This window comes from Gobio gobio (assembly GCF_949357685.1).
Source record: "Gobio gobio genome assembly, chromosome: 11".
NCBI lineage: Eukaryota > Metazoa > Chordata > Actinopteri > Cypriniformes > Gobionidae > Gobio > Gobio gobio.
This window is the reverse complement of record NC_137104.1, coordinates 50,723,610-50,749,291: the sequence shown is the minus strand read 5'-3', so window position 1 is coordinate 50,749,291 and position 25,682 is coordinate 50,723,610. Positions and strand designations below refer to the sequence as shown.

Genomic DNA, 25,682 nt, shown 5'->3' with positions numbered 1-25,682 from the left:
TTTTTACAAGATTCTTAACCACAAACTTAAAAAAAAAGCACAAATCATTAACAGTTTAAAGAGTTTATAACTACACAATATATTTTGATTTTGGCCATCAGCGTCCTGATCCATCATCGCACATCACACTCATCTACTCTACTCTCTTTGAAGTTTACTTTCCGCTACTTTTTCCCTCTTCCTCCCGCCTGCCGCTGCAACTGTCTTCTTCTTCTTCGATAGTAGCCTAAGCCAGTGTTTCCCAACTTTTTTTCAGTCATGGCACCCTTTGAAAAGGTTCTCCATTTTGTGGCACCCCCTCGCATACGTTACACTAGGGGTGTCACGGTACAGATTGCTCACGGTTCGGTTTGTATCACGGTTTTAGGTTCACCATTTCGGTACGGTTTTGGCACTACACCCGGGTGATGACGTCGAAAATGACTGGTCATATTCGAACATACGGCAATGAACAAAGTTTACAAAGAGAGAATTATTTGAAAAATTTGAACAAAAAAAAAATATTTTAAGGACTTTTACACGGCACCCCTGCTCTCGTCAGATGGCACCCCAGTTGGGAAACACTGGCCTAAGCTACTGTCTGTGGACTGCCACCTGCTGGACTGGAGGTCTAGCAACCCAAGAGCAAGCCACTTAACAGACACAAATAGTTGCGTGTTCTGAGTTAACACAATCAGAGCGTAAAAATACAGGATATTTTACGGGAAAACACTAAAACGGGAAGACAGCGGGAAAAGAGCTAAAATACGTGAGATACGTTCTTTTGTCTGTAGTCAATGAGATGGAACACAAACAGACACACATGAACCCAACACACCGAATACAGGGACGAATGTAAATGTGTGAATACAGGAGGAGCTCTGACATCACTGTAGTTCAGAGAGAGATTCAGAGAAAGTCAAACTAACTTGATCAGCAACAATATGGACGCCTGAGACGATCAACCTCTTCAATCAACAGAATATTTATTGATCCGCTCAAAGAGTCTTGTGGACACATCTGATCCTCACAGGTAATGATAGAAATATAAGAGAGATTGAGCTGAACAGGTTTCTAATGGAAGTTATCTGGTTTAGTGGGTTTATGTCAAACTGGGATAAGTTGAACAGAACCAGGTTTAATCATGTCAAATACTCAACTACTTTAGTTGTTTACTGCACTGAAATGGTATCAGAATTATAATAAAAGCATGTCATTTGATTGGTTGTAAAGCAAAGTTTGGTGTTTCTGTGATTTTGACACATTACATAAAGACTAAAGAAGCAGGAAGTAAAATTAACTGCAGACAGACTTGACAAACCTGCTAAACTGCAGCTGAAAAATAACATTTACATTAAAGATTAAAACTATACTTAGTCCTACAAGCTACACTTGGTCACACAATATTTATGTTTATTTTGTGAATATTTAAATTTATTCGTAGGTGAGTATGTGACCTGCACTGTATTTGTTGTTTCTGATGTAAACAGAAGGTCATAGTTCAGATTGTTCAGTGAGTTTATGAGTCTCTCACTGTATGAGTGATTGTGTTTCCCTCACTATCAATGAGATTTTAACACTTTAATATAAATATTTATTAAATGGTCATGAGAGAATATGAAGTAACCCCAAATCTGACTTTTGAGGTGAGATTTCAATTAAACTTCAGTGAACAAATACAGGAGCGAATGGGCTTAGATCGGTCTTATCAGTCTATTGGTCATAATTTATATTTTGACATATTTTAATTTCTTTAAATGGCTTGAAGAGGGAAAGAACAATGGCAGAATCTTCACCAACATCAACAAAAGCAAGAGAAACCAGGAGACACAGTATTGACCTTTCTCCTCTATGTAAGCCAATAACCCAGAAAATAATGAATTAGTGCATGAATGACTTTAACTCTTCTCATATGGTGATATTTCAAATGTACAGTTCAGGAATATACAGAACTACTGCACATTAAGGCTCTGATCAGCTTGTCTGGGTTCATTTTGCAGTAATGATCAGCTTATACATGATCTCTTATATATTTGAGAAATCATATTTTTGAAATGATATTTGTGAAACCAAATTCATGAGGTAAATCATGGGATTCTTTTAAACTTGTTGATTATTTTCCTTCTCTATCTGCTTTAACTCATCCGTATAATAAAATCATCATCATCATCATCGTTTCAATAATTTACACAGAATCCCTTCAAACAAAATGTCTCTGCATGAGAAACTTGAACTCTGTGTTTTTCAAGTGTCTCCAAACTTTAGTAGTGATTTCTCTTCTTCATTTCTCTCTCCAGTGATGTCTTCCTCCAGCGGTCGACTGACGGAGGAGCTTCAGTGCTCTATATGTCTGGACGTGTTCACTAATCCAGTCACCACTTCCTGTGGACACAACTTCTGCAAGACCTGTCTGAATAAGTGCTGGGACAACAGCCAGACCTGCAACTGTCCATATTGTAAAGAAACATTCAAGCACAAACCTGATCTCAAGATTAACACCACACTCAGAGAGCTTGTAGATCACTATAAAAAGAAAAATCCTGAGAAAAAGCCTGAAGTTGTGAAAAAACCTGAAGTTGTGTGTGACTACTGTGAGGAAAGAAAGCTGAAAGCCCTGAAGTCGTGTCTGGTGTGTCAGAGCTCTTACTGTGAAACTCACCTGGAGCCTCATTTGAGAGTGGCAGGTTTAAAGAAACACAAACTGATCAATCCTGTGAGTAATCTGGAAGACTATGTCTGTCAGAAACATGAGAGACCTCTGGAGCTGTTCTGTAGAGATGATCAGACGTGTGTGTGTCCGATGTGTGCTTTGAAAGACCACAAGAACCACAACACTGTTCCTATAGAAGAGGAGAGTGAAGAGAAGAAGGTAGAAGTTACTGACAAAACTGATTTTAAAGGCTCTTATCATGAAGAATCACATGCTCTTTAATATAAATGAATCAGTTTTGAAAACATTTTGTGTTGTTCTGTGAGAATGTGTTGTTCTGTGTCTATAGACTCAACTGATGAAGACACAGAAAGACGTGCAGCAGATGATCCAGGACAGAGTCAAGAAGATTCAAGACGTCAAACACTCAGCAGAAGTCAGAAAAGTGAGTTTAAAATAATGTCATTATATGAAGTTCTCTACACAGATCCAGGAGGAGCCAGACCCGTCAATCATCATTATGAATGTATATAAGCAGCCGTCATTGCGCCACCCCAGCAACAATTCTTCCAGAATACTTCAGTTGAGGGATTTTGCTCTAGAGCTCCAGAGGTTGACGTCACGCAGCCTAAACTCCGGGGGCAACCAGGGGGCGCTAGAGCGGCTGTAGCATTGGTATCTATAAAATAATTTAGTACCGTTTAAACCTTACTATTTCAACATGATGGACAGCTGATGTGCGCCAGGATGCCAGAACACGTGGGGGAAAGCAAATGGGAAATCATTTTATCACAGTAAGTTGTTGAAATGCCGTGAATTTCAGTTTATTCTTCATTCTTAACTACTTTTGCCTCACGTACCTAATGATAAAAATAAGCTCACATTAAATGCGATACTTAATCGTGAATAACATAAGTGCTTTTATATATAAATAACATCAAGAAAGGCTATTTGAAACTAAATTAACTCCTTAAGCTGCATGAGCACGTGGACGGGTTGAAGCGCTATTTTTAGCACGAGTGTAATGTTTGTTAATAGATTTAACGTAAAAAAACATCATTAATCTTGACAAACTATATATCATTCTAAAGGTCTAAACCTCAAGCATCGAGGACAGACCACTGTTTTTCAATGAAAAGCTTATAACGGCTGTATTTTTGCATCAATGTAAGCAATACACATCAAAGATTATATAAATAAAAAAAGAGCACATACCATTAGTGTCCTAATTACGAGCCACACACGCATCCACTGCTAAAAGTTCCAGAATGAATGGAAAGGTGAGGGTCCACTGAATAACATCCCATAGAGCATTTTAATCCAACGAAACAATAACGGTGTAATATTGATGGTTAATCCTTTGTTTACATCGCATTTCTGCGGAGCGAAGTATCATACTAGACTGTTATGCAATAAAATAATGCACCAAAAACAGTCTCCCGGTAGCATAAAGTGGCATGTGTTTATAGCTTAGAATGTTACGAACATAATACAACCAACCCCACTCAAAAACATGCAAAGATAGCCGGGATATAGTCAAAAAAATCCAACCATAGCACTCGGTTTAGCTGATGTCATGATGTGCTCATCCAATGATAATGTCTGTTTATCTGGAGCCAATAAAAGCATTGAATCGTCATGACTGACAGAAAATGTAGCCAATGAACACACGATTCCAACGAGACGGAAACGAGGAAAGAAAGCTGAAAGCCCTGAAGTCGTGTCTGGTGTGTCAGAGCTCTTACTGTGAAACTCATCTGGAGCGTCATTTGAGAGTGGCAGGTTTAAAGAAACACAAACTGATCAATCCTGTGAGTAATCTGGAGGACTATATCTGTCAGAAACATGACAAACCTCTGGAGCTGTTCTGTAGAGATGATCAGACATGTGTGTGTCCGATGTGTGCTTTGAAAGACCACAAGAACCACAACACTGTTCCTATAGAAGAGGAGAGTGAAAAGAAGAAGGTAGAAGTTACTGACAAAACTGATTTTAAAGGCTCTTATCATGAAGAATCACATGTTCTTTAATATAAATGAATCAGTTTTGAAAACATTTTGTGTTGTTCTGTGTCTATAGACTCAACTGATGAAGACACAGAAAGACGTGCAGCAGATGATCCAGGACAGAATCAAGAAGATTCAAGACGTCAAACACTCAGCAGAAGTCAGAAAAGTGAGTTTAAAATAATGTCATTATATGAAGTTCTCTACACAGATCCAGGAGGAGCCAGACCCGTCGATCATCATTATGAATGTATATAAGCAGCCGTCATTGCGCCGCCCCAGCAACAATTCTTCCAGAATACTTCAGTTGAGGGGTTTTGCTCTAGAGCTCCGGAGGTTGACGTCACGCAGCCTAAACTCCGGGGGCAACCAGGGGGCGCTAGAGCGGCTGTAGCATTGGTATCTGTAAAATAATTTAGTACCGTTTAAACCTTACTATTTCAACATGATGGACAGCTGATGTGCGCCAGGATGCCAGAACAGGTGGGGGAAAGCAAATGGGAAATCATTTTATCACAGTAAGTTGTTGAAATGCCGTGAATTTCAGTTTATTCTTCATTCTTAACTACTTTTGCCTCACGTACCTAATGATAAAAATAAGCTCACATTAAATGCGATACTTAATCGTGAATAACATAAGTGCTTTTATATATTATTAACATCAAGAAAGGCTATTTGAAACTAAATTAAAGGGTTAGTTCACCCAAAAATGAAAATTCTGTCATTAATTACTTACCCTCATGTTGTTCGACACCCGTAAGACCTCCGTTCATCTTCAGAACACAAATGAAGATATTTTAGTTGAAAATACGGTTCACTCTCAAGACCCTTAAAAGGTACTAAAGACGTCGTTACAAAGTCCATCTCACTACAGTGGTTCTAAAATAACTTTATGGAGTGACGAGAATATTTTTGTGCGCAAAAAAACCCTAAATAACGACTTATATAGTGATGACGATTTCAAAACACGGCATCATGAAGCTTCGAAGCGTTATGAATCAGTGAGTCGATTCAGCGGTTTTAATCGCCAAATTTCAGCAGTTTGGCGGTTTGACACGCGATCCGAATCATGATTCGACTCACTGATTCATAACGCTTCGAAGCTTCATGATGCCGTGTTTTGAAATCGTCATCACTATATAAGTTGTTATTTAGGGTTTTTTTGCGCACAAAAACTATTGTTGTCACTCCATAAAGTTATTTTAGAACCACTGTAGTGAGATGGACTTTGTAACGACGTCTTTAGTACCTTTTAAGGGTCTTGAGAGTGAACCGTGCATTGTGCCAACGGAGCCATCAGATTTCAACTAAAATATCTTCATTTGTGTTCCGAAGATGAACGGAGGTCTTACGGGTGTCGAACGACATGAGGGTAAGTCATTAATGACAGAATTTTCATTTTTGGGTGAACAAACCCTTTAAGAAGTTTACATGGAGTAACAAGTTGCTAACTTCAAGATCTAGAATAGACTTTTTTCTGATTTCTCAACAGATACTGCAGTATGTGTTTGATGTCAGTCACCAGTATGCGCCATAGGACCACTTAGTTATTAAGCTGAATTTGCAGACAAAACACAGGAAGAATACCTTGCGTGGGTATTGGAAGTTGAAAAATACTCTGCTAAAAGATACAAATTTTAATGATCAGATAAAGGGATTAGCTAAAGAAATATTTTTCAAAAAATGAGTTTGTCACATGGGGCTAATTGGGAATTGTTTTAAATTGTTAAATTGTTATTTAAAGCTAGATCACTGGCAATAAATAGAGCTAAAGCCCTAAAAATGGTTAATGCTGATAGAGAAGCCAACTTGTTAAGTAACATAAATAACATAATAAAAAAAGATAATCTCTCTGTTACAGAAATTAGTCAGTTAAAAACCTTGCAATTAGAATTAGACCAGTTATATATAGAAATAATTAAAGGTGCCTTCGTTAGATCCAGAGCGAAATGGATTGAGGAAGGAGAAAAAAATTCTAGCTTCTTCTTTTCACTTGAGAAAAGGAATTTTAAAAGGAAAAGCATCTCTGCACTGCAAATTAACAATTTAGTCTCTAAACACCCTGAACCAATTTTTATAGAAACGTATACACTCCTCTGATTTTCAGGCAAACCAAAGCGAGTCATACCTACATCAGATTAAGAACTTTATACTGCAAATAAGCGATGAATTTAAGCTATTATGCGAGGCTCCTGTATCTATAAATGAAATTAGAGATGCAATGAAATTGATGAAAAAGGGGAAGTCGCCTCTCTGCGATGGCCTTACTTTAGAGTTTTAGTTCTGGGAGATTTTAGAGCAACCCTTTTTCTTAATGCTTCAGGAATGTATAAAAAATGGAATAATGATTCCCACTATGAAACAAGGAATAATATCTCTTATTCCCAAGCCAGACAAAGATGTAACTATAATTGATAATTGGCGCCCTATCACACTTCTAAATTTTGATTATAAATTAACTGCTTCTATATTTGCCAAGAGATTAAAACAACATTTACATCATATCATTAATGAAACACAAACTGGCTTTATGAAAGGACGTCATATTAGTTGTAGTGCTGGGAATAGATAATTTTTTTTTTAACTAATTAATCACATTTTTTTTCTGTAATTAATCGCAAGTTTTTAATATTTTACGTTTTTAATATTTTCATTTTGTAATAATTTCTGTTACTCTCCAAATTAATGTAGAAACAATTTAAAGACAGTATATTTTAAATATGTGTTGTAATGGCATCTTTTTATGAATGAAGGCCAGTATCACTGATATTAATGTCTCTATGCATTAATGACGTTACATTACAGTATAGCTGAAAGCTCCCAATTTCAACATTTATTAGGCTTTAAAAGACAACAACTTTTAATTTAAGTGAACTTAAAACAATCTTTACATAAACCCATTATAATAAATGTTATATTTACCCATGGCCTTCCCTGTTAGACATATATAGAAATGTAATAGTTATCAAACACCTTTCTTAACTGCATAAATAATAAATGAAATATAGATTAATCCTCATTAAAGCTACAATTTTCTCTGTTCCCGTTGTTCTTTGATGAACATTAATGACAAGGCAAGGCAAGTTTATTTTTATAGCACATTTCATACACAGTGGCAATTCAAAGTGCTTTACACAGAAATGAAGTTAAAATAGTCATACATGAATAAAATAAAAAAATATATAGTATAACAGTTATAATAGGAATTAAAAGAAAATAAAAATAAAGATGAAATCCCCTATCTGGGGTGGAAGAAAATAGAGAGTCAGGTTTACTTTAAAAATATTTGTCAGGTAACTGTGGGTTTAGACTAGCCTGACGTCGTCATACTCAATTCTAGTCAGAATATGAGTCTGATACTGCTCCGTTGGGCTGTGATTATGGGGCGTGTTTCAACCGAACCAGGAAAGAACTCAATTGGATAGACCTACAACCAATCAGAGCAACGGAGTGACGCATAAAGTCAACAGAACTCAACTGCACAGTGTTGCCATATCCGCGGGTTGAAGTTTTGAGGAACGTTAGCAATTGGGCGGGTTTTGTTGTAAAAACTTGGCAACCCTGTACCTGCAAGCACGCTGAAATAAGTAGCCTAACGTTAGAAGAAAAATATGAGTGTAAACGATCTTTGCCGGTGTTGTAAAAAAAAAGGATACACAGAGTTTACTTACCAACACGATCATCATTTCTGAGAGAAATAGTAAAGGTGAATGCATATACGAACAAGTTCTCCGTTTAGGATTAGAACAAACTCAACCCAAGCGCTCTTTGATGACGAATGATTACGTTACTGTTGATTATCTGTCCATCATCGTCTAAAGCCCGCCCTGACAATTTCATTGGTCCGAACAGTTTCTGTTCGGGCATAATTACTTCTCTACCGATCAAGTCCAGACCGAACTGCCCGAGTAAAAATGTTGTGGGCGGGGCTAAGTTCGGCTGGCATCCAGGCTACGTTTAGACAGTACCCTTACAGAAAAGTCTTCTTGGCCTAACTTGAGGGCGTTCTCTAGATGTTTTACCCTTCAGAGCAGATCTAAAGACAGGCATTATCAGTGCTCCTGTCACTTTAATAACGGCCGCTGACGAACATGACGCGGATCTGAGGCGCTGTCCCGCGCATCTCATTTCCTCACAACTCTTTAAAGTCCCAGTGAACCGGAAGTTGCAATCGACTTTATTTCAGTGATTCGAAGTATTTCCGAGAGAAACGGAATACTAAATGAGCAGAACAGAGGGCATTTTTTCCCCCGTGACCTGATTGGATATAGAAACGTAGGCGTTTCATTCAGAAATGGAGGCAGATCTGGACGCAAGTTTACAATCAGTTTAATGATGGCATGTCGAAACCCAAGCCGTCAAACAGACGTCATCAAAAAAGGCCTACCAATGTAGAGGGAAGGAGCATTTTCAGATTTTGATTAAAGGTCCCATGGCATGGCATTTTTCTATTATTTTATAATGTTTCCTGAGGTGTACTTATATTGTTAGTATGATTATTACATCATAAAATGTCATAATTTAGAAATAAAAGGCATTTTTTTCAATACTGATGTTTGCCCTGTGGCTGAATGCCCTGTTACAAGAGGCGTGTCTGCTGTGAGACTTCAGTAAAAACGCCCACTGTTGTGATTGGCTGACAGGGGGAGGGGGCGTGGTTTAACGAGGTCTACGAGGCACGAGCTGCTGCCAGAGAGACGTATGGACCGGAGTTCACTTCACATCAGTCCTGTCAGTCTCAGTTCAGTGACAGTTGTAGTTACAGCATATACTTCAGGTTATTAGTCTATTTCTAGTCGGAGGGACTGTCACTCATGTCAGAAAGTTAGTAACTTTAGTAAATTATGGATCTGCGCTGACTGGAGACGCGAACCGTTTAGAACGATTCAGTCCGATTTGGTGAACTGATTCGGTTCACTAAAAAGAACCGGTTCAAAAGAAAGATCGTTCGCGAACCGGACATCACTAATCTACCAGAGACTGAGCTCAGCGATCGCTAACAAAGTTGTTTATAGTAACTACTGAGTTATGAGAGCGCTGTCTGTCAGCTCAAGTTTATTGTGTTTGTATCTGAGAGTTCTGAATAAACACGAGTCCCAGTCACACCGAGTCCGTCTTCATCATTATTACCAACTTTGTCACACATGCAAAGTACCATTACAGCTGTCGAGATGAACGAGTTACGAGTAAGTGTTGATAATAGCATTATTTTTAGATATGTTCCTATCATATGAAAAGCGTCAGTATTGAAATAATTATTGTGGAGCATTGAGTACACAGCGCAAACAAAGACACAACAGCATTAATCGAATGTAATCCAGTTTATTGTGGAGCTAGTTTGTGGAGCAGTTTATTGTGGAGCACGGCATCTCAATAAACCCGTCTCCGGCGTGTTGACTGAGATTGTTCGAATATTACAATTAAATAATACTTAAATCGATATGTCATCCTCAATAAACCCGTCTCTGGCGTGTTGCCTCCGATCATTCGAATATTGCACTTTAATAATTATTTAATCAACATCATCCTCAATAAACCCGTCTCCAGCGTGTTGCCTCCGATCATTCGAATATTGCACTTTAATAATTATTTAATCAACATCATCCTCAATAAACCCGTCTCCAGCATGTTGCCCCCGGTCCCTCGAATATTCTGATCTATTATGACCTCTGAGCTGTAAAGCTGCCAGAATAATAATAATCATACGCTGTTTGTTAATTGGCCAGAGGAGAACTGGCACCCCGACTGAGCCTGGTTTCTCCCAAGGTTTATTTTTCTCCATTAGGTCACCTGATGGGGTTTTGGTTTCCTTGCCACTGTTACCTCTGGCTTGGCGTGCTCAGTTGGGGACACTACATTTTTCAAATAAACATCGAAATAAATCTAAATAATAAACTAAATTAACCATTTAAACTAAATTACTAATCGAATTATTGATCTAAAGCCCACACTGTCGCTGTGTGATGGTTGAGATGGGCTGATGACATCAGCGTTTTTTCCGGAGTGGCTATGCTGCTGAATAAAATTATGCTGCATTATTTTCCTGTTTAACACTGTAAAGCTGCTTTGAAACAATCTACTTTGTGAAAAGCGCTATATAAATAAAGTTGACTTGACTTGACTTGACTAGGCTGGCTAGCCCGGATATGCTCACGCTTACCTGCTTAATCTCGTTTGGTGCCTCCGCTGTGGGCCAGATGCAGTTCTGGGGGTCGGGATGTTGAAGGCCACCGGCCAGTGCAGCCCGAACCTCGGCGTGCGTGAAGTTTATCTCTAAAGAGATGTGAGTCTTTTGATGTCGAGCAGAAACGACTGTATGCACATTTTAGAACAGATAGACGCGACGAGGACGTACAAAAACACTGACTCACAAAATAGAAAACACTGTCGGGAGAAAGAGAAGCCGCTGCGTGTGCACGAATAATAAATAATTAGCTACACATCAGAAATCACTGATCACAGATCAGAAGGAACTGAAAAAAGACTGTCTGTTTTTATTTGTACATCCAAACACTGAGAAACTGCCAGCGTTCACTCTTTCACAAGCAATGATCTCTCGAGCGTTTGCATGGGCGTGCCAGATTCTCTGGGCGGAGGAAAGGGAGGGAACCGTTCCTGCTTGGACGTCAAACCAGGAGACTTCAGGATTGGCTCGTCTGGCCTGTAATTTTCTCAAAGGCAGAGAAAGACAGCCAGAACTCGGGTTTACACCGATCAACATTTCTATCCACTTGGGGACAATATTCAGGCTAGGGGAACTCATATTAATGTTGAAAAACCTCATAAAAAGAAAATTTCATGCCATGGGACCTTTAAAGATTACGAAGACAAATAATTTTTTGATGCGGATTGACTTGCACGGATGGATTGTTCACCACAAAACTAGCAATTTGCACTAACAAAGTAAATATGGTCAATTTTGATTTCATGAGGACTTTAAGTTAATTTAAGACGTTATTTAACTAATTTAAGACTCCTAATATGAGAATACTCAAAATTCTCTGTGCTGTTGTTATTATTTGTTTGTATGACGCGACGCGAGTCTGTTTGTGCGTTGAGTGTGTGTGTGTGTGTGTGTGTCAGAGTGTCCCTCGATTAGCTGACATGAGACGCAGCCACACAGACAGGACACTGACATACAGCGCATTCTCTTGTGTCTTGTCACGCTTGGAAGCATGGATAGGCCTACATGAATAGGAGCATGATCGTAACACTGGGCAAAAATGGATATAAAAACGGATGCTGCGTTATTTGCGTTAAATATTTTTAATGCGTTAAGCTGAAAAAACGTTAACGCGTTAATTTGCCCAGCCCTAATTAGTTGTAATACTCGTCTTGTTCTGGATCTTATTGATTATAAAGAAGAAATTAAGTCTGATGCAATTATCTTATTCCTTGATTTTTATAAGGCCTTTGACAGTGTAGAGCACCAGTTTCTTATAAACTCTTTAAAGGCTTTTGGATTCCTTTCCAATTTTATTAATGTTGTCCAAATGTTGTACAAAGTTATTGATAGTTGTATAATTTTAAATTCACGTACATCGCCAAGGTTTCCTATTCTTCGCGGAATAAGACTGGGTTGCCCCCTTAGCCCATTTTTATTTGTTGTAGAAACATTATCTATTGATATCCTGCGCAATAATAACTTTGTTGGTCTTAATATCTTTAACAGAGAGATTCAAATCTCACAATTAGCAGATGACACCACTTTATTTTTAAAAGATAAAGAGCAAGTTTCTCCAGTTTTAACTACAATTAATGCTTTCTCTAATGCTTCTGGACTCAAACTTAATTTATCCAAATGTGAAATTATTTGCTTATTTGGCAATATAGAGACTGAAATTGAAAATATACCAGTTAAAAATGAAGTGAAATATCTGGGGATTCATATAACGAAAAATGTAATTAGTAGACAATGTCTGAATTTTTCTCCACGATTATCCAAAACAAAATATATTTTTAATAGTTGGCTCCAAAGAGATTTGTCCATTTTAGGCAGATTCTTTTTATCCAAAACAGATGGATTATCTAGATTTGTGTACCCTTCCCTGTCTTTAGCAGTAGATAATCACACCTCAAAAAATATTGATAAGATTTTTCTTGATTTTATCTGGAACAATAAATCCCACTAATTAAAGAAATTTATTTTAGCAAACAAAAGGAGTGAGGGGGGTCTTGAAGTCCTGAATTTTGATGATACTAACAACACATTCAAAATGAATTGGTTGAAGAGATGCTTGCTTGGGTCAGAATCTATGTGGTATTTTATCCCTAATAATATATTTGAAAGGGTAGGTGGCCTCTCTTTTTTGATGAAATGTAATTACTCCACTGGTAAATTACCCATTAAATTGGCAAAATTTCATCAGCAAGCTCTGTTAGCCTGGAAAATGGTTTACAGCCACAACTTTCCCCCCACAAAACCATCTCATGGAATAATTCAGATATTAAAATTAGAAATAGATCCATTTTTTTTTATAAATGGTTGAATAAAAACATAATTTTTATTGCTGATCTATTCAACTGTGATCTGTTATCTTATGAGAGTTTTATGAATACCTACCAATACCCTCTCCCATTTAAAATTTTTAACTCTGTTTTAAAGGCTATTCCAAGTGGTTTAATATGTCTGATGAAAGCTTCCCTAACCCATGAGTCATGTTCTAAACAACTATCTTTGTTATGTTTAGGAGGTGTTTCCCTTTTAAGTAAAGAATTATAAATGTATCCGTCAACTCTCTCAGTCAAGAAATGTAATTACTCCAAGGGGGAATTTTTTTGGGTGTTCTATAATAGACAACATTAAATGGAGGAAAACATGGTTACCATATAAATATTGCATACTCAAAATGAGAGAAGTGCATTTTAAAATTCTGCATAATATATACCCTTGTAATGCACTTTTATCCAAATACTGTGATGTAGATGATATATGCACCTTCTGTAAGAATGAAAATGAAGACATCTGTCATTTGTTTTTCTCTTGTAAGGTATCATCAATTTTCTGGAATGATTTGAGCTCCTATTGTTTTTCTAAAATTAATATGAACTGAAATCTATGCATTAAGGATGTCATTTGTCTTTTTGAAAACCAAAACAAATCTTTAGAATATTCTGTTAACTTCCTTATCCTTGTGGCAAATTTTTGTTTTCACAAACAAAGGTTTCTTAAGAAAATTCCTACTGGGTAAGTAGAGTAGAGTAGAGTAGAGGCTAAGTAGAGTATTTAATCAAATCACTAAGAATAATTGAAAATAGAAAATGTACATCTTTTTTGAAGAAATATGATGAGATCTTTCATGTTACATGATTATTTTCTGGTTGCCGTTTTTTTTTCTCTCTGTATGTTCCGTTCTTTTTATTTCTTTCCATTTTTATCCTATGATTGTGCAAAATTATTTTACTTGTTTATTACGAATATTGTTGGAAAGTTATAAGAGATGTGTGGTTGCACTATTAAAAAATATATATATATACACCGACCAGGACTAACATTATGACCACCTAATATCTGCTAATATCTTGGTGCCAAATACCACAGCACACCTTCACACCTTCCCTTTTTTGGGAGGGGTGAAATATGACCTGTGGCTGGTTGCAACTGTTTAGATTAGTTAATTATCTATTTTTTTTTCCTCTAGGCTGGTCATAACATATAGTCAATAAGTCAGTTACATAAAAAGTAGATTGGACTAAATGTGAAATAACAATTCAATTAAATACAATTTTTTTTATTCAAATAGAAATGGTATTCCCTGCTGGCTGTGGCTCTTTCAGCAGATAAAGCGCCGCCACAAAGCACAAATGCTTCAGGAATGGTTTGAGGAGCACAACAACGAGTTTGAGGCGTTGACTTGGCCTCCAAATTCCCCAGATCTCAATCCAATCGAGCATCTGTGGGATGTGCTGAACAAACAAGTCTTATCCATAGCGGCCCCACCACGCAGCTTACAGGACTTAAAGGATCTGCTGCTAACATCTTGGTGCCAGATACCACAGCACACCTTCAGGGGTCTAGTGGAGTCCATGCCTCGACGGGTCAGGGCTGTTTTGGCAGCAAAAGCGGGACCAACACAATATTAGGACATAATGTTAAAAAAAAGACAGATTCAAAGCAAAATATTTACAGTCTGTTGCTATAGAAATCACACATGTCTTTTCTATAACCTGCATTTTTACAATGTTCAAAGGCAAATGTCAATAAAAGATTTATGTAACATTGCATGCTGTCTTAAATTATTTATTGTAATTATTTTTTCAATTTTGTTAATGATCTACCATTAATTCAGTTTTTTTGTAAGTATATTCCAGCTTTATTATTGTTTAAAAAAAAAAAAAAAAAAAAAGGCTCGTAATCATAGGGGAACCTTTTTTAGTGCTATATAGCACCAATTTTGGTGCTTCAGTGGTTCGTCGGAGGTTCTTCACCGGTAAAGTGGCATCTTTTTATCTGAAAAAAACCCCAAAACAAAACAATGAACAGTACAAGCAAAAATTGTAATCCTTATTACAGCACAACCTTCAGAGCTCATAACCTATAAATAAATCAGTGCTACTTCAATGAGTTCAGTAAAGTTGGCAATATTCACATATTTGAACTTCCTGATTGAATAACTTGAGCTAAACGTTGTTAAAGCACAAATGACACCTCTATAACGTAGACAACGAGCCGCAACCTAATGTTCCTCAAAACCAGCCTTATAATATGAGCGATAAGTGTGAAGGGACCGTCTGCAAAGTGCAAAACCCGAAAAGCGTTACTACAAAATAGGCAATAACAATGTTACACTTACAATATTATGATTATTATGAATTAAAATCAATACCTTCACTGTTGTTAAAAAAAAAATCAATAACGTCACTGTTATACAGTGTAATCAGTAAGCAATTATCATACAAAAGCTATGGTTGCAATTACTGTATTTTAGCTGGGTACCAACATCATTTGTGCAAATGGCGTCATTTTTTTCCCCAAACCAGTTAAGCGCAAACCACGCCCCTTACGCCAAAACCACGCCCCGCAGCATTGACTCCCGTCTATGACTCGATTTCATTGGTCAACTCTGTCACAGCGCTTTTTTTTTTTTTTGTCACAGCGCTGATTACTGAAACACAAAACCGATGCTCGCGTTTGTGTACTAAAATAAAAGTATCCCTTTTATTTTCTATTTATTCACTTATTTGTGTGAAATGTTTTCAAAATCGTATTTATTTTGGACACTCGTTAACACTAGCAACTGCACAGAAAAGGCACTTCTTTTTTTGCAATATTTTCATTCATCTTACGCACCTTTTTAATGTTTTTATAGGTTACACAGAATATACAAAACATTAAAAAGGTGCGTAAGATGAATGCAAATATTGCAAAAAAAGAAGTGCCTTTTCTGTGCAGTTGCTAGTGTTAACGAGTGTCCAAAATAAATACGATTTTAGTCAAACCTAAACTACACACACATACACACAAAATGAGCTTAACAGTGAGGAAACTACACATGTACTACTGTATGGAACAAAAATCTACAAACACAAGAAAAAGTTTTTTTTAAAAGAAAGGAAAAAAAACATTCCTTTTCAAATTTTTAATCGATTCTTCATTCTTTAATATAGCTTTAGCTGTTTGGTCACACAAAGCTAAAAAATATAGTAAATTAAGTATAGTAATTTTAAAAACAGATGAAATACAAACATGCCATGGGTACATAAAAGGCAATTACATACTTTTCACAATTTCTATTTAAAAAAAACTTTAACATTAAATGGGTGAAAGGAGTTTGTATGTGCAGTTGCTACTGTTAACAAGAATTCATAGCACAAAATTGATAAATAATACTTTGCATTAACTTGTCTACTAATTAACATTTTTAAACACTCACCTCCTATCCCCAAACACATACCCACATCATACAACCTTCAAAAATACCATTAAAAAAAAAAAACAATTATAAACAGTCAATGGCCACCATTTAGGCTGCTTTAAGCTATTTGAATCAAGTCTCAGCTGCTTAGTATATTTAGTTTGTGATTTAGATGACAGTGAGTGATATTAATATTGAGATGCAATTCTATGAAAATAAATAGCAACACTGTAAGATGCGTGTATCACTGGCATGGTATGCTTCTTAGCAATGGAGAAATGCGGTAACTTTCACTGTTACTCACCACCAGCCCTTGATACAATAGCAGCAGCAGGTATTAAGTGTGCACTGCACAGTGTGCACACACACACTAAATAAATAAATAAATAAATAAATAAATAAATAAATAAATAAATAAATAAATAAATAAATAAATAAATAAATAAACAAATAAACAAATAAACAAATAAACAAATATAAATATATATATCAATTTACCACAAAGCTGAGAATTTGAGTTATCTTCAAATTTATCTAAAATCAAACATACGTGTAGATGTGTTTTTAAACAAATTACTTTTTCCATTAAATTATGTCCTTCACTTCCAAATATGGAATCACAAAGCTACCAAAATTAAAATTAAATAAATATACAAAGAAATGTAAAAAAGCAAAAATAAATAAATATACATATAAGCAAAAAACAAAACAAAAATAAATAATTATTTATACATTTATTTCCTTATCTATGTATATTGATTCTTCCATATTTATTTATTTATATATTTATTATTGTTATTTATTAATACATTTATTAATTTCTATTTTTTTATTTGCACATTTATTCATTTCTACATTTATTCATTTCTACATTTATTCATTTCTACATTTATATATATATTTTTATACATTTCTTTGTCCATAGGGTAATGAGAAGAGTGTGGTTTACCTCAGACATAGCAATCGGGCCCAGAGTAGGTGAGGGTGACAACAAGGTGTCACTGTGGCCTCAACAATTTGCCCTCGCCTACTCTGGGCTCGATTGCTATGTTTGAGGTAAACCACGCCCTTCTCATTAACCTATGCACAAAAGAAATGTATAAATAAATAAATAAATGTAGAAATGGATAAATACATAAATGTCAAAATAAATAAATGTAGAAATAAATGTATAAATGTGGAAATAAAAAATAGACATGAATAAATGTATAAATAAATTTAAAAAAAAATAATAAACGTGGGAAAAATAAATATATACATAAATAAGGAAATAAATGTATAAATAATAATTTATTTATTTTTTGCTTTTCTATGTATATGTAATTATATATTTATTTATTTTTGCTTTTTTACATTTCTTTGTATATTTATTTATGTATTTATTTAATTTTCACTTTGGCAGCTTTGGGATTCCATAAAAAGACCTATTGAAGGGATACTCCCTTTCCGGAACGAATCTGTTGAGTGAATGATTCGTGTGATTTTTTTCTTTTTTCCCTCCAAACCAGTTAAGCGCAAACCACGCCCCTTACACCAAAACCACGCCCGGCAGCATTGATTCACCCCCTACCCCCAAACACATACACACATCATACAAACGTCTGCCATTTTAAGGTTGATGTGAATAATTCATTGCCACAGATTCTGACAATCTGTGTCGTACCCTGACAACCCTTTTACCCCCCTTTCCCCTTTTACTGTAGTCATGCTCTAAACCAGAACTACTTTTTCTGGGACGTCCAGCTGTCAGACGCCGCCTGGACCCAGTCTTAGTTGATCTTCGGGCCACTGCTGTTGGCTGACAGCCAATAATGGGACCTGGTCGTCTAGCAGCTTGCCTTAACGCTGCTGCACGTTTTGACACCAACATCCCTTTACCAAAACAGTAAAATGCAGAGATCAGTTGGGTCGGGTTGTGCTGAATCTTTTCAAGCTGCTTTGACATCATAGTCATGGCATCACTGTAGTTGGAGTTCTCAGCTAGTTCACCGAGTAGTCCAAGCATCCTCCTCATAGGAGATTGAGGTAGAGATTCTGATTAACAAGACAACAATAAAACAATTAAATTGCAACAACCAATAAAAATGAAATAGCTACAAACACTTGACCAGGAAACAAAACTAATTTGCTTCTATTCAATGCTTCTGCTTTGATCATTTGAGAAATGGGATACAATGTGTTTTCTAATAGCTTTATTTTTTATACAGAAATTAATTGTCCCTAATAAACATTTAGACCCTAAGTGTAACCGGATATTTGTCTTACACAAACACATCGCTTTTCTTCAGAAGGCTTTTATTAACCCACTGGAGTCGTTTTGATTACTTTTATGATGGATACATGTGCTTTTTGGAGTTTCATAAACTCAAGCACTTTTCAATGCCATTACAAAGCTGGGAAGAGCCAGGATATTATTTATAACTCTGATTGTGTTTGGCTGAAAGAAGAACGGCAGATACACCTTGGATGACTTGAGGGTAAATTTGAAAATAATTTTTGTGTGAACTATAACTTTAAATCTTCTAAGCTTCATAAACTCACCACCCTCTGAGTTACTCTGCATACGGGGTTGGTTGGAGTCAGTGGCGTAACTTTGCTTTGAAAAGTGGTGGGGACAGTGCCGCCGCCCCCATTACGCGCATCACGCGCTGCGTAGGGCACCACAACAGCCCGGGAGTCTATGCCCAAGACCAGCCTGAAAAATTGACCAGCCTAAAAAATGGTTTGCATTCAAACAAAAATGCAGTATTGCAGTAAGAAATATAATTTTTGCACTATAATTTTTATTTATATATCCGTATCAATTTGATAAATAAAATTATAATATTGGCAGTCATTTAATGGATCTTTGATTCAACCGATTGGCTCGTTTACTTAGAAGGCGGGACATAGGCTATTCATTACGCGTTGCAGTTTCTGCTATTCATAAGTAACCGCACCCGACCGTCTTTCTATATAGTATTTTGACTATATATATGACTTGCCAGTTCCTGTGTGCTCATTTGTCTTGAAAAAATATCTGTAAGTTTGGCACATTTGGCTGCGTCATCCTCCAATGCCTTTCTTTTTTTAACTTGGCTTTTTCAGCTCCCCCTGGCATCTTTTTACTATCCATTTTATTCTTCCGCGATTAGCTTACTCTCCCCACATCATTAAATGACGGTTTTGTTTTTGTTTTTTTCTCAATGGCAACAACCTGAGTACACGCGACGCACTTGAGTTTAAAGAGAGAGAGAGAGAGCGCGCGCTCTGACAACAGAAAGCGGCACTTTTTAATGCACGGTCTGATGCGCTGATTTAAATTCAAATCTAGTGTAATGTGCTGTGTTGTTATATCAGTCACACAGTAACTTAACACATATAGACATACAGAGAAAACGAAAGCAGCCGAGTCTGCCGGCCCAATTTATGAGCGGACAGAGCGGCCCACCGGGAATTCTCCCGATTCTCCCGATGGCCACTCCGGGCCTGCATTTTATGTATAAAAAAGAAAGACGCTTTCAGCCTTACTCAACGGCCGCGGAAACAGGCCATGGGTTCAATCCATTCCCGGCGTTCTTATTTTGCTTCCGATGTATACAGGCAATTAGTTTATGAAACCTTGATCAAAATTAAAATACAATTCACTTTTTAACATCAACATATAAATATTAAAACAATAATATAATAGGCTAATATTTAAACATATAGCCTAACTATGAATCCAAATAGGTTACGTTTTGCATGTCTAGCCTTCTCCACTCCAAACGCTTCAAAAATATATTTTTTTTTATCAAACGCAAAGTTTTTAATTTTAAATTTAATTCCTAAATTCAGTTCATATTTCCAGCAAATGAAATTCCGAGCCAAAATAACGAAGTGGTAAAAAAAAAAAGAAAAAAAAAAAAGATAAATATTAAAGAATTTGCGGGCTCTTTTGTCGGCATGATTATAGGCTATAGGCTAAGGCGCAATATCTCTGGAGACATGGAGTGGGGTCAGACATGATTTCTATTGAGTGTTGTTTTGCAGAAATCATTTCTTTAAAGTGAATTTCGTTTTCTATAAATTGTATTTTAATTTTGATCAAGGTTTCATAAACGAATTGTCTGTAGGCTATATTTAATACATAAGCAAAATAAGAACGCCGGGAATGGATTGACGTAGCCTAGGCTACTCAACGAACCCACTGGCCAGTTTCCGCGGCCTTTTGAGTAGCCTAATGCTGAAAGCGTCTTTGTTTTTAATACATTTCTAGAATATATGTATTACAGTAGGCCTATAGCATACAATATATTACAGTAGGCCTGTTATGATATTTGTGCACCGGGGTCCGTAATTTCTAGGTTAAAGTTATGCCACTGATGCTAACATGAGCGGTCCATGGCACCTGTTACCCGTAACGAAGTGGTAAAACGTTGAGTTACCACCATGCAAATTCAAACATTTCGCTCGTCTCTGTATGTGGCAGGCTGGCAGCAATGCGTCACAATAACCTGCGTATGTAACAGTCGATCATTCTTTACAGATGGCGCGGTTTGGACAGAAGATGAGTTCTTTATTAAACTCATAAAAAACAATAGAATATAAAATGCCACAATTTATCAAGACCTTGAAGCAGATAAGAGAGAGAAACACCAAGAAACACCTCATGCCGCTAAAGTATAAGGGGTTTTCCTTGCCATCAGTGCTTGAATAACACACGCTTCTCCTTCCATTAATAATAATGGCATGCGGTGGCTGGGATAGGCCTACACGTGAACCTAACAACATACGTGGCATAATATTTGGAATGACTTATCACGTGAGGAAAACATTTTGTTTTAGTCGCATAACATCAGTTAATGGAAACGCTGTCATTTCGCAATATTTTTTTTTATCGACTATTAGGAATTATGGCAAAAGTTTTGTGCAAATCTGTAATGGAAAAAAAAGATTCTGACCGGCGGAAAAAAATTGTTAAATGAATGAATTACGATTTGTAGATCGTGCTTTTGCTTTAATACACACCTTCCGCAATCTATTTTTCAATTACTTTTAAAAAGTGGTGGGGACAATATCGAGCCTGGCAAAAAGTGGTGGGGACATGTCCCACCCGTCCCACCCGTAAATTACGCCTATGGTTGGAGTATGAGGCCTCTGGAGTAGGTGAGCTGGGAGAACACCGGTCCAGCTGATGCATGTCCACTGTTCATAACATACACATATACAAAATTAATATACATTTTGCAAGATAATTTCTGTTCATTATGCCACCATTACAAACAAGAAAAAAAGAATACAATGAAAAACAAAACAGCACCAACCCTCCATTTATACTGACCATCATCTTGAGCACTGAAATTGTACTGATCATCAGTATTGCAGGTTTCTTGCCCTGGAGGCATGTCTACAAAAAGTTTATATGAATGTCAACCTGCTGACTAGTTTAGAATAAGCTTGTATAATGAATGTTCTATGTTCCACTTGAGTTTTCTTACCTGGTGCTAATGTGCTCGGATTAGGCAAATTTGGCCGTAAAGGGTTCAGGAAGTCAAGAGAAACTGAGGCTGTGAAGAATATGAAATGGACATATATGTTCAAATATCTAAAGAAGGTATTTAAAAACAGTGTCGGAACATGTGTGACAACCGATGCTGCAAAGAAATAATTACCTTTCGTTAATTTTAGCAGCTCAGCCCTCATTTCAGCTGTTGTGGGCAGAAAGTTGATGGAGGTCATGTTGTAATTTTGCACCACTGCTGCCTGGTGTTTGCATGGTGCCCCACTATGGCCAACTGGACATGTGCAGAGCTCCAACTCCATGTCCACTGTATAGGTATGCCCTGATGTGGAGGATTTCACCTGAAACTTCTTCTCCTCAACCTAACAATGACACATTAAAAATGATGTGACATACAGACAGCATAAAGATCTTATAATGAATTGTTTAATGATTATTTAAAAATTATACTTTACCTGAGAAATATCAGACACTTTAATATCACTTTCTGTAGCAAGGAATCTTGACCGCTGGAATGCCTCCCAATGACCAAGTGCGACGTCTGTCACACATGCCTCATAGTACATCTCTAGTCGTGTGATAAAAATGTTGAATAGTTGAGGGAGGTTGAACACTTTTGTCCTTTGAAGTATTTTGTCTTTCAAAACACGCATTGCAGCCTCCACTTAGTTGTTTGTTTGATTGCCCCGTGTTGGCAAGTCTCTCCTATAACTGAGAGCCCAACTCTCACGTCGACTGTAAAGACCCTGTAGATAGGTCAGGAACTTCTTGTATCTGTAGTGAGTTAAAATAATAATAATTAAAAAAAAAAAATCCATCAAAATAAGCCTCTGAAGGGTGAACATACCAAAAGTACTAATAAAATCTTTATGCTACCTCTACCGGTCTACTATTTCCTCTACCTGTTGGTCAAAGGGTTGTCCAGGGCTTGCTGGTAAAGCAATGCAACTGTACTCATCTCCCTGGCATAAAGCATGTCTTTTACTATGCTGAACAGTGTCTGCCTGTCCTTCATCTCAATGTTGTGTTCTTTGTTCCACAACCACCTCCACACAGCTTGCAGAAGATGAAATATGCAGAGCAGCTGTGTGGCTTCAGGAAAGACCTCGGCTATAGCTCCCTTTTCTGCCTTGGAGTCATCTGTAAGAAATACACAAGGGCCTGCCTCACCTCGCCCTCCAAAGCCATCCTTCGTCAATGTAATAGATTTGTGTATTGACAGGTTTAGGCTGCCACCTTGTGGGTCATTATTGTAATGAAAGAGTTTGTGTTAAGTATTGTTTTGCAAACTATGATTGAGCCAATGCGGCAACTGTAGTTGAGTCTGTTCACAGAACTAAGTGAGTAAAGACGTGTTGCAGTAGTTCTGCTGTTTGTGTTTTTTCTCCCACACGATACACTACAAATGGCGACGAGGATATTAAATGAATACCACTGCGTAAATGGACTGTAAGAGTCACGTACACTGGTCGTAGTAAAAAATCGTGTGGATGAATACAATGACGCAAAGGAGGATTTTGAGTCATATTTGGAACGTCTGGAACAGTGGATGTTGGCAAATGAAATCAAGGATGAAAAGAAGGTGTGTGTGTTTCTCTCAGTGATTGGGGCTGATGCTTATAAGCTGCTGAAGAATCTGGTGTCACCGACAGTACCGAGTGCTATGGAGTACGCTGATCTGGTGAGAGCACTGAGCACACATTACAAGCCGGCACCGATTGTAATCGCGGAACGGTTTCGGTTCCAGAAGCGTAACCAGAAAGAGAGTGAAACTGTCTCTGATTATGTGGTAGCTTTGAGGCAGCTATCAGCTACCTGTGTTTTTGGACAGTACCTGGATGATGCACTGAGAGATCGGTTTGTGAGTGGATTACGCTCGGATGCCGTGCAGCGCAGATTGCTGTCTGAAAAGGATCTGACTTTCCCGAAGGCTTGTGAGATTGCAGTAGCAATGGAAATGGCGTCAAAGAAATCAATGGAATTTTCTGGAAACAGCGAGCCTCATCAGGTAAATGCCCTGTCAAGTGCAAGCTTTTCTGAGAAGGGGAGGAAAGGGCAGTTTAGACGACAAAATGAAAATAAAGCACAAAGCAAAGGCCAAAAAGGAGTAAAAAATTACTTTGGGACACAACAGACATGTTACCGATGTGGGGGAAAACACTTAGCACGTGACTGCAGATTTAAAAATGAAAAGTGTCATACCTGCTCCAAAATTGGACACATAGCCCGTGCATGTAGGAATGGAAAAGCCAGTTCTCAAACTCAGTATGTGGAAGCTGAAGGACTTACATCCAGAGGGGATGAAGAGGCTGACTTTTTGGAGTGTATGCAGTATACTCCACCTCAAGCTGTGAAAAGGGGTACACAGTGGAGGTCGCACTGGGTGATAAGAGTACAAAAATGCTACTGGATACAGGGTCAGCTGTGTCAGTGGTATCTGAGGATTTCTACCAGACAAATCTGAACCATTTCAGTTTAAAACCAGCCCCCAAGTTAAAGCTAAAATCATATTCTGGCCAAAGTATCGCTGTTCGAGGATACATCATGATACCAGTGCAGTATGAAACACAGCAAGTCACCCTACCTCTGGTCATTGTAAAGGGAAGTAGACCTGCTCTGATTGGTAGGAACTGGCTAAAGGAACTACACCTGAACTGGAAACAGATTTTCACTGTACACAGGGTGCTTACACAGGCAGAGTGGACCACAGGAGTGAGCGAGGTGTTACAGCGCCACCAGGCAGTGTTCTCGGAGAACCAAGGCTGCATAGAGGGTTTTAAAGCCAAAATCTGCATAGAACCAGGCACCATACCTATCCTCTGCAAAGCGCGCCCAGTTCCTTATGCCTTAAAGGAAGCAGTAGAAAAGGAGCTGGACAGGTTGGAGAAAATGAAAGTGATCTCAAAGACTGAGAAAAGTGAGTGGGCCTCTCCGATAGTCATCGTGCCAAAGGCAGATAAAACAATTAGGATTTGTGGTGACTACAAGGTCAGTATTAATCGGTGTATGGAAGAGCAGACATACCCACTACCTAACACGGAAGATCTGTTTGCTACTTTAGCAGGAGGAACATCATTCAGTAAGCTTGACCTCTCTCATGCCTACCAGCAGCTGATGTTAGACGAAGAGTCAGAGAAGTATTTAACAGTCAACACTCATAAGGGCCAGTACAAATTTCATCGCCTCAGCTATGGTGTTTCCAGTGCGCCCGCAATTTTTCAGTCTGTTATGGACCAGATTTTACAAGGGTTGGAGCATGTGACATGTTTTTTGGATGATATTCTCATCACTGCTTCATCTGAGGAGAAGCATTTAAAAAGACTGGATGAAGTGCTCTCACGTCTGGAAAAACATGGAGTCCGAGTGAAACTGTCTAAATGTCAGTTTTTCCAGAGCAGTGTGGAGTATCTGGGACATCGCATTGACCAGGATGGCCTGCACCCCAATGATGAAAAGGTTGCAGCCATAAACAAAGCGCCGGAGCCAAAAAATGTCACTGAGCTGAAGTCCTTTTTAGGTCTTCTTAACTATTACAGCCGTTTCCTGCCAAACTCCTCCACCATCCTCCACCCTCTACACAACCTGTTGAGAAAAGAGGCTAAGTGGGTTTGGACTTCTGAGTGTGCTAAGGCATTTGAAGATGCAAAGCAGCTATTACAGAAAAACAAAGTGTTGGTGCATTACGACACCCGTTTGCCGCTCCGGATTGC

The 25,682-nt window shown here is 37.6% G+C and overlaps 1 protein-coding gene across 2 annotated transcripts; it reads left to right on the top strand.

Annotated features, from left to right (window-relative positions):
- The first annotated feature begins 868 nt into the window (after positions 1-868).
- LOC307134299 (E3 ubiquitin/ISG15 ligase TRIM25-like) lies at positions 869-14,857 on the top strand. Of its 2 annotated transcripts, XM_079829923.1 has the most exons (6): positions 869-1,012; positions 1,748-1,832; positions 2,277-2,848; positions 2,979-3,074; positions 4,709-4,804; positions 14,379-14,857. In XM_079829923.1, the coding sequence occupies exons 2-6, from the start codon at positions 1,760-1,762 to the stop codon at positions 14,457-14,459; spliced, it is 918 nt and encodes a 305-aa protein (XP_079686049.1). In that variant the 5' UTR covers positions 869-1,012; positions 1,748-1,759; the 3' UTR covers positions 14,460-14,857. The 2 variants fall into 2 exon arrangements, with proteins under 2 accessions (XP_079686049.1, XP_079686050.1); XM_079829924.1 differs by lacking the exon at positions 1,748-1,832 and having other exon boundaries at positions 901-1,012.
- The last annotated feature ends 10,825 nt before the right edge of the window (positions 14,858-25,682 follow it).